Source organism: Mastomys coucha, unplaced genomic scaffold (genome assembly GCF_008632895.1).
Source record: "Mastomys coucha isolate ucsf_1 unplaced genomic scaffold, UCSF_Mcou_1 pScaffold16, whole genome shotgun sequence".
Classification (NCBI taxonomy): Eukaryota; Metazoa; Chordata; class Mammalia; order Rodentia; family Muridae; genus Mastomys; species Mastomys coucha.
Window position 1 is genome coordinate 64,399,209 of NW_022196898.1, and position 9,780 is coordinate 64,408,988.

The following is a 9,780-nucleotide window of genomic DNA, read 5'->3' on the forward strand; positions in this document are numbered from 1 at the left end:
GTCAGGAAAAACACTCCTTCTTGATCATTTCCTGTCAGGAATCAGTGTAAGACAAGCACAAGGGTAAATAATTGCTGTGCAGAGATTGACATGATCCCTTCATTGATGGAAGACTGACCCCAGTAAGCAAAGTATACTGGTGATAATTATTCTTCTTATGTTACCACCTGTGGACTTAAGTACCATAGAAAACTGGAGGGTATGGCTTTAAAAAGATATTGCTTAAGTTGAAGTAGATAGATTCAGTTCAAATACAGACTCCTCAGGTAGAAAAACACACACCCTTAACCTAAGTTTTGAGGCAGGAAAACACACACCTTTAATCCAGATCTTGAGACTAGAAGACACACCTTCAACTGGGCCACACCTTCTGCTGTGGCCTATATGAGCACAGGGAAGAAGGAAGCCCTGTGTCTTTGCCTTCTGGCTCTCATCTTACCTGCAAGCCCATTTCTTCACTGGTATTAGAGCCAGTTCTTCAGAGTTCCAGCATATACTGAAGAACACCTGAGACTTCAAACCTTGTGGACTGAGTAAGTACTGGCTTTAGCCTTTCTTGGATTAGTTAGACCAAATTCTTTAAGTTTTTCTCATATATCCACTTTCTAATTATATAGAGGAATTCATTCTGTACATTCTCTACAGGACCCTGACTAATATATTGGAAATGTGAATGTATAACATTTTCGAAGCTTATCTAAAGTTCTATATAAAAATTATTGTGCTTTAGGAAGAGAGAGCCAGGATAATTTTGTTAGAGACAGGTATTGTAAGAGTGGGAGGAGGCCTTTGGCAGGCCCATGCTGAGGCATCCTTTATCCCAGTGTTACCAGCCACATTATAGAACAGAGTTTATTGTATGTATACAATACAGTTTCACTACAGGTTTCTTATAGACAAGAGTTTCCTTAGAGCAGGAGAAGGGGGATTGAATAGGGATGAGAAGGGAGCAGAAGCAGAGAAAGGGAGAAGGAAAAGAGAGAGGAAGAGTAGAGGAGAGAGAGAAAAAGGAGAGGAGAGGCAGGCCTGGAACATGTGGAGAATGAGGGAGGGGGAAGGGGAGAGAGCGAGAAAGTGGTTACAAAGTCAGGGAGAGTAAGAGAGAATAAAAGTTTGAGTAAGGGGTAAACATCCCCTTTTACAGTGAATCAGGCATATCTGGATATGGCCAGGTAACTGTTGGGTGGAGCCTAGAAAGAATGGTAACATTCCTCCATTTTGGATTCATTTAAAATAAAAGGAAAAACTAGACAGAGAAAATTGTGGAGCAGAAATTGCATCATATTGATCTTTAGTTACTTCCTGCTGACTTTGGGATGAGTCTTTGAAACCCAAGCAAATGTGATTGTATTGGAGAGATTGGCCCAATCTTAGGAGAGTTGGCAGTTTCCTTGTTATACATGGTCTGTGGAATAATCTGTAGGTGAGAGGAACACGTCCAGTTGAAGTGTCTGTGTAAGAGTAGATTGGAGCATGCGGGTTGCTTCTCTAGAGCTCTGAAGGATGTTGATTTTGAGTAAAGTGATGGACATGACAAGATGCTGAAACTCTGTGTGTGTGTGTGTGTGTGTGTGTGTGTGTTCGTTTATGGTGGTAGTAGTAGGAGGAGGAGGAGGAGAAAATAATACAGATGTAGTAGAGAATAATGTTAGGTATGTGTTTTGGGAGAAAAATTTTCTTAGGTGTATATTTAAACCCATAGGTCTTGGTGGTTGGGGTGAGGGTGTCTTTCAATCCCAGGGAACTGGAGAGGAATCCCAGCCTCTAGATTAGGTTGCAAGTGGGGACTTAGGCTATTGATTGGCAAGTGTAATTTTCAAAATGGAGTCAGTTTGGTCCATGAGAGGTAGATCTGATTGCGTTTCTTGGAGTTTATAAGTTTAGAAGAGTTAAATTTGTTGACAGCATGAACAGTTTTTAAGATGAGCTTAGGGAAGAAAAATACCTTTCATGGAGCAGAAAGAGCAAGAAGGACTTTTTCTTCTGTCTAGGAGACTGAATATATATATATATATACACACACACACATATTTGCATATTTGTATGAAATAGTTTATATGTACGTACATATGTATATAAATGTATATATATGCATGTATGTACATATATTTATGATTATATATATTTAAATATATAATGAGAATCCTTTGAAATATGTATTGAAAAGACAATTAATGGAAAGTGGAAAATTTGATAACCTTGTGAATATGATAATTGACCATATAGTTTAGCATAAGAAACACCTTAAGTCTATAGTTAAAAGACAACCAGAGGAAACTCATATTTGTAACGATGACAGCTGATAGTATCGATTTAGCATGAGAAACAGTTTAAGTCTCTAGATTAAAGACAATCAAAGGAAACTTAAAATTTGAACTGGTGATTAGAAAACTTGATCACATATTGGAATGTTTTCTTAGGGTTAGACTAATTTAGAAAAACTCTATTGATTAATGTTAGGACAGTGGCTTAACAAGGGGAGGGAATATGAAGGATTTAGTCACTAGAAACTGAGTTTAGAAAAAGAAGTAACACACTGGGCGGTGGTGGTACACGCCTTTAATCCCAGCACTTGGGAAACAGATGCAGGTGGATTTCTAAGTTCGAGGCCAGCCTGGTCTACAGAGTGAGTTCCAGAATAGCCAGGGCTACACAGAAAAACCCTGTCTTAAAAAAGGAAGTAACAGAAGGTTGTATCTGTAAAACGTTCCATCTGAACTTGTGTATTCTTTATCGTGAAGTCTGAGAGTAAGGCATATTTCTCTGTCTTTGATAAGAGATCAGGTAGTCTTAACTAGACAACAAATTGAGTAGTGAGCTAATAAGGTGGTAAATTACCTTGGGGTAAGGAGCTAGAGGTCTGTTTCTAGCTGTAGTTAGCTTAGCTGTCAATGCAGTTAGAAATTTGGGAAGAGCCACGCAGTGGTTACACCTGCCTTTAATCCCAGCACTTTCGAGGCAGAGGCAGAAGAAGACAGATTTCTTGAGTTTGAGGCCAGCCTGGTCTCCTGTCCTGAAAAAACAAAGAATAAAAAAAAAGAAAGAAAGAAAGAAAGAAAGAAAGAAGAAAGAAAGAAATATTGGAAATAATTTAGATGTCATTAATTAAAATGACAGATGTTGGTCAATAGTCCACTACTTAGACAGTTTTCCCAGATCTCTGCATTCTCCATCGCAACTTGGGCAGATTCTGTGTGCCTATAACATCTTGGAGACCTTGGTGTGGGCAGGAGACATTATAACTCTTATGCTTTGGGGTCTCTGTCCTAATAAGCTTAAACATTTAACGTTACATTTAGCAGATTGCCAGGAGCCAGCCCAAACTGGGTGTTTCTTCTTTCTTGTTGGTTCTTCTTGAGGCAGTGGAGAGAGAAGAGCTTATGCGGGGGTAAGAATCAGTCTTACAGTTTTTGGGGGTACGATTTCTGGGGTAAGACTGGCTCACGAGATATTTAAGGTTGCTGTATAATAAAAGTTTACTTATCTAAGTCTAAGTAACTATTCTATTGTAGCTGACCTGCCTTCTATGATCCTCTGAGGTCAGGAACTGCAGTTTCTGGCACTTAGCACCTCTTCCTTGAACCACAAAGGATTAAGTCAATAGCCTCAATTCTATCCCACCATGAGCTGCTGGGCTCTAACTTTCAGCTTGCTAGTCAGAAGTCACAGGAAAAGAAGACATTTAGAGAAGTGATTATAGAATTTATTACTAAGTTGTAAAGGGGAAAATTCAAAAGATCCTAAGTGGGGTAAGGGAAAAGAATCTACTCTACCTTGCTCAACCTATCCAGCTCAACCGCATGTCTTTGTCCCCAGTACTTATACATCGTTCAGAATACATGACCACATGTTACAAAGTTCATCGCAAGTTCACACCAAACATCAAGTCATAAATTGAAATAGAAGTTTACAGCAGGGAATGTTTACATGCATATCCATTAGGAGTAATCATCTAGCTAAACACCCATCACCTGTCTCAGCCCCACAGGTTCACTGACGGTTTAAGATAATACCTACATTTTCAGTGAGGTTTTGTATAGATGAACCCAGTCAATATTTTATCTTCTGTCCTAGGACTTATAAGAAATCGATAGTCCCCCTTTTATGGACTTTAACAACCTCTGGGAATGTGCTCTGAGTAGGAGAAAGTCTGATTACCATCTAAGAGCATTTAACTGCTGACACTTGGGAGACTGGCAGAGTTTGCATTGCAGTTTAGACTATCAGGAAAGGACCTAATAGCAGTCCCATTATAAAAGAGCTTAATATTCACAGATATAATATTAGGAATTCTTATAGGATCATCAAAAAGACTTAAGTCACCTATTTGTCTAAATAGCATTATTACAAGACAGTACATGTTCACGGACATGCAGAGATCTGCCCCAAAGAGGTGTACTACTACTTAGTGATTGTTATATATGGTTAATAATAACAGGAAAAGCATATTAATAGCAGGAATCTTTCCTAAAATGAGTCCTGCACAGCCTTGCTTAATGAGGGCGTTCCTGCTGCAGCTTATATAATAATCCAAAGCAGGCATTTCAGGATGATCACCTGCTAGGTATTAGCTTGTCCTATTATGGCTCCTCACATCAGATTTTTGTTTTGTTTTGTTTTTTGTTTTTTTGTTTTTTCGAAACAGGATTTCTCTGTGTAGTCCTGGCTGTCCTGGAGCTCACTCTGTAGGCCAGGCTGGCCTCAAACTCAGAAATCTACCTGCTTCTGCCTCTCAAGTGCTGGGATTAAAGGCATTCAGCATCACCGCTGGCTCTGATAGCAGATTTCTAAAAAGAGTAAGAACTAGTATCTATTAAGCATATTGAGTTAGGAGATCATTAACTTAAGGCAGTGACCTTTAACCTTTTTTTTACTGGTGTAAGTCTTTAAATTAATATTATTTACCAAGGCAGGATAGAAATAGGAGACCATAAGCCAGGATGTTCTAAGGTGGGGAGGCTGTGAGGTAAGAATTGCCCATAACAACGATGGTGGGCGGTTCATGTGACCTTCCTTAGCTAAGATGGCACTGAATCAATAGCATAGGAAAAACCTTATCTGCCCACAGAAAAGATTGCAGATACTCACAAGACCTCCCCCTACCAAAATGGTGCTGAAGCTACAGCTCTGCCTGGAGGAATGTCACATGTTTGTTATCTCTTAGAATGGCAGAAATAATTGTGTAACAGCAGATAAATACATATAAAAAGACAAACCTATAGAGGTAAATGGATACATTGTGTCTGATGGACAAAAAGTCCCTGCTTTCACCATAGTCAGCGTCTGTTACTGTAGCCAGAGAAGTGGGGCTGATCTACACATGGAGCAGGTAAGATGTTAAAACCTTGTTTAGTGCTGATGAGGAAGAGAATGGAAAGAAATCAGAGAGTTGACAGTGGTGGTGGTCGGGCCCTAGGAGCACAGAAGCATAGGCAGCAGCTCAATCTGGTGTGAGCAGGGCACAAGTGGGGCAGGGCAAGAGTGGGGCAGGGCAAGAGAGCCAGCTCCTTGGGTTGGGCAGGGAGTAAGAGGCAGGGCCTGCAGCTGTGCTCTGTCTGCCTACAACTCTGCTCCAGCACAGCATGTTTTGTGCCCCATTGTGTTGGGTCTGTCAGGGAGCAAGAGTGCAAGTTGGAAAGCAGAGAGAAGAGGCTAGCCTCAGCCACAGAAGCAATGACAGAATCAAAGGGAAACACTGTTACTCAGTGGTTATCATACCACAATCTAGGCAGTCTTGTCACTGTATCTGTATGGAAGAAGGAGAGCAAAGAAGTGGCAAGAGATGGAGGCAGTAGGAGGGGACCCTGTATAGAAATCTTTCATTTTTTTGGATGCCTGGTAAGAGATTTGTTAAAAAAAAAAAAAAAAAAATTACCTGCCCTTAAATAGCCTTTAAGAGTGGGAGGCATCCCAGTTGGGAACCTGGGAGTCCCTGCAAAGGCATACCCTTCTGGGTGAGAGTGGAAGTAATTAATTTCCCCTACCAGCATCCTGAGGATAAGTTAATAACAAAAACAACAGGCTGGTCAGATCACCAAGAGCTCAAAAAATCAGTTGGGGTCTGAGCTCAGGCCAGTACTTGAGTGGGCAGTGTGGAGAATGGTCAACTCAGGCCTGGGGTTTCTCAGCAGTGAGAAAGGAAAAGACACAAAGGAGAAAGGAAATCTCACTCAAGGGAAAGTGTCCTAAAATAAGGAGTCAGCATGGAGGCCAATCATAAAGACTGTGAATGTCTCCCTCTACAAGGACACCACAGGGTGGCTGTGAGCTCAACATTCCTCCCTTGGGACCAGAGAATCTTTACACTGACCAGTGTGGGAGAGGAAGATTACCAATTTGCTGGTGTTTGGATGGATAGTTGTAGGGAGCAATGTGTTGCCTGGAAAGTTCTTGTGGCCGCAGAAGATGTTAACCAGCACGTTTTGAAGTCTCAGTCAAACATCAATGTTGTGTTTTCTAAAAAGAAATCCAGGACCTGTTTGCTAGAGTCATGTATGGTGTGGTAGGGAGTGGTACCCTGGTGGGTCCTTGCTAATGCATCACTTCCCCCTCAGGTACAGGCCCTATGACTGGATTAGTATTGAATAGAGGTTATTTACAGCATGGGGAGGGGAGGTAAGTAGGGTTGAGAGGAGAGGCAGAGGAAGACAGAGAGATATCTAGACAGAGATAGAGACAGGAACAGAGAGAATTTAGGACAAATTGAAATTAAAATCTAAAGTGTATCCTATAATTGTATGCAACAGGAGAAAGGATAAATAACTTCTAGTTCTTCTTTTCAGATTACTTTTAACCTCCAAATTACCTCCAGCAGAAATGTCAGGGGACCTGGAAGCCAAGAGCTGGGGCTCCACACCAAACAGGGTTCAGTTATTCTGCTATGAGTGGACCATTTCCAACTTTTCATTTTGCATGGGAGGAATTCGGAAAAAGATTACAAGCCCAGTGTTCTCCTTAAAGGCCAAAGAGGAAATGGCATGGTGTTTGAGGGTATACCCAAATGGAGTTGATGAAGAAAGCAGAGATTACCTGTCAGTTTTCCTGGTCTTGCTCAGCTGTCCAGACAGGCCAGTTCGGGCAAATTTAGAGTTCTGGGTCAGAAATTCCCGAGGAGAGAAAGTTCAAACTATGAAGAGTGACAGGGTCAAAAGCTTTCTGCAATGCCAACAGAAGGGATTCAAAAAGTTCCTCCATCGGGATCACCTCTCCGATGAGCATGGGCTTCTCCCTGAAGACCAGCTCACCCTCTGCTGCAAGTTGAGCATAGAAGGAGCTGTCTTTGGTATACTTGGACAGGACATGACACCTGCAATCAAGGATGTGAGGCCCATGTTGACAGATGACCTAGGGGAGCTATGGGAGAATTCCCTGTTCACAGACTTCTCCCTGTTGGTAGCTGGGCAAGAATTCAGGGCTCACAAGGCCATCCTAGCAGCTCGCTCTCCAGTTTTCAAAGCCATGTTTGAACATGAAATGGAGCAGAGCCTAACGAACCGCATTAAGATACTGGACCTGGATCCCCAAGTCTTCAAGGAGATGATGGGCTTCATCTACACGGGTAAGGCTCCACACCTCGACAGCCACTCCATGGCCACTGGTGTGCTGGCAGCTGCTGACAAATATGGCCTGGAGGGCTTGAAGGCCTTGTGTGAGGATGCCCTCTGCAGGAACCTCTCTGTAGAGAATGCTGCACAGACTCTCATCCTGGCTGACCTTCAAGGCTTAGAGAGGCTGAAGACTCAGGCCCTGGATTTCATTGCACTGCATGCTTCTGAGGTCTCTGAGACCTCAAGGTGGAAGTCAATGGTGGAGCCATATCCCTACCTGGTGGCTAAAGCGTTTCACTGCCTGGCTTCTGCACAGTTTCCTTTTGTGGAACCTAAAGTGATCTCAGGATCTAGCCAGTTATGACCTACACCTTTCGTCTGGGAGCAACAAGTAGTGCTGTTACCAATGACTTCTGGTTAGACAATGGTATTTTGGAAGCTTTTACAGTGAATCTGGGTAAAGGCAGCATTGTGGATGAGGATTTAAAACACCTGTAATATGTTTAAAGAGTGGGTGGGGGCAGGGCAGCGCTGCCCTCTGGGACATTCCACCTGATGTCTACCCTGTTGATGTTCTTGCTTGATTTTTGTCTGATGGTTGGGAAACTGGGATTCAGTTTAGTTGCTGCCCTAAGCACAGGCCAACTGAGTTTGTTTGGAGAAACCTGACTGCATTGGAGTGAGCCGCAGAGAAGACCGGGGCCAGAGGAAAGGAGAAATCAAACTTGAATGTTTGGTCATCAGTGAACGAAAGACAAGGACCAGTTTCTTTTCAAAGACTCAGTTTGTGGAAACTCAGCTACAAAAGTAATTACTGCTCTCTCAGAGAACTCTGTTGAAGTAACCAGCACACACAGGGGAGTTTTCAATCACCTGTAACTGATGATTCAAAGGATCTGAGGCCCTCCTCTAGTTTCCATGGCCATAATCAACTCTGTAGACAAAAGTTTAACCAAATAAAATATAATATGAAAAAAACTCTTGAAACCAGTTTGTGGATTCCAGGGATGTTTATGTTTAAATGAACATAAGGTATAGCCCTAATATTCCTGCTCAGCTGTGTGTTTGTGCAGACCCCTCGATGTCTTATCAGTAGTAGAAACACTTGGCTTTTTATCTTGGAATGGAATGTTTTAAATGAGAATTTCTCCATCATGATCTTATGACAATGGAGAAGTTAGTCCAAAAGAGGAAGGAGTTTACTTCTTCTGCTAGAACAGTATTTGTGGGTCAACACATGCAAACACCTTTTATCTGTTTTGAAAATTTTTGAAGGGATTGATTCAACACAGATTTTATACCCTAGGCTAGTGGTTCTCAAACTTACTAATGCTTGAACCTATTAAATTTTTTTCATATTGCAGATGTCCAGAACCATTAGAGTACTTCATAACTCTAACGTTGCTCCTGTTATGAATCATACTGTAAATAGCTGATATACAAGATATCTGATATTCAAACCCTATTAATGGCATTAGACTGCCGAAGGGATGGGGACTCACAGATTGAGAACCGTGGCTCCAGATCATTCCTGCCAGCATACCAGGTTGCCTGCTTATAGGTCTTATCTTACATCACTTCCCCCACACCCAATCTTACAATCTCAAACCCACCTCTACAGAATACCACCTGTGGGAGTTTTCACTGCCCATTCTTCCTATAGACTGTGGACCACACAGATCTTTCCCTTCTAACCTTTCTCCTCCTACTCTTTGCTTTGTCCAAGCTCCCAAGACAGGGTGCTAAAAGAAGTGACAGTCTGTCCATGGTAACAGGAATCTAAAGGCAGATCTACACCTCTCTCTTTGCACCCCCACTTAACATTTCCTCATTCTCTTTCCCAGATGTATAGCAGGAAATCTGCTATGCTCTTTCTTTCCTGGAAAGCACCAACCCAGGTGATCACAAAAAACTTCTTCGCCAGCCTTCCTTTCCTTCCTTTCCCAAAGGAGAGTCATCTCAGCCTCCAAACCCAGCAGGCATTCACTAAGAATCCAAGATTTCTGAGTTCAAGGCCAGCCTGGTCAATAGAATGATTTCCAGGACAGTCAAGGTCCAGAGAAACCCTGTCTTGAATAACTAAAAAATCAGCTGGGCAGTGGTGGCACACGCCTTTAATCTCAGTACTTGGGAGGCAGAGGCAGGCTGATATCTGAGTTCCAGGCCAGCTAGGTCTACAGAGTGAGTTACAGGACAGCCAGGGCTATACGGAGAAACCTTGTCTCGAATAACC

General features: G+C 42.2%; 1 protein-coding gene across 1 annotated transcript; it reads left to right on the forward strand.

The window, feature by feature from the left end:
* Positions 1 to 6,810: 6,810 nt before the first annotated feature.
* LOC116094278 (TD and POZ domain-containing protein 1-like) lies at positions 6,811 to 7,911 on the forward strand. The gene has a single exon (XM_031376161.1). The coding sequence runs from the start codon at positions 6,817 to 6,819 to the stop codon at positions 7,909 to 7,911; it is 1,095 nt and encodes a 364-aa protein (XP_031232021.1). The 5' UTR covers positions 6,811 to 6,816.
* The last annotated feature ends 1,869 nt before the right edge of the window (positions 7,912 to 9,780 follow it).

Bases quoted from the DNA above. Each gene is read 5' to 3' on its own strand.
- LOC116094278 (XM_031376161.1), top strand. From the start codon at position 6,817: ATGTCAGGGGACCTGGAAGCCAAGAGCTGGGGCTCCACACCAAACAGG.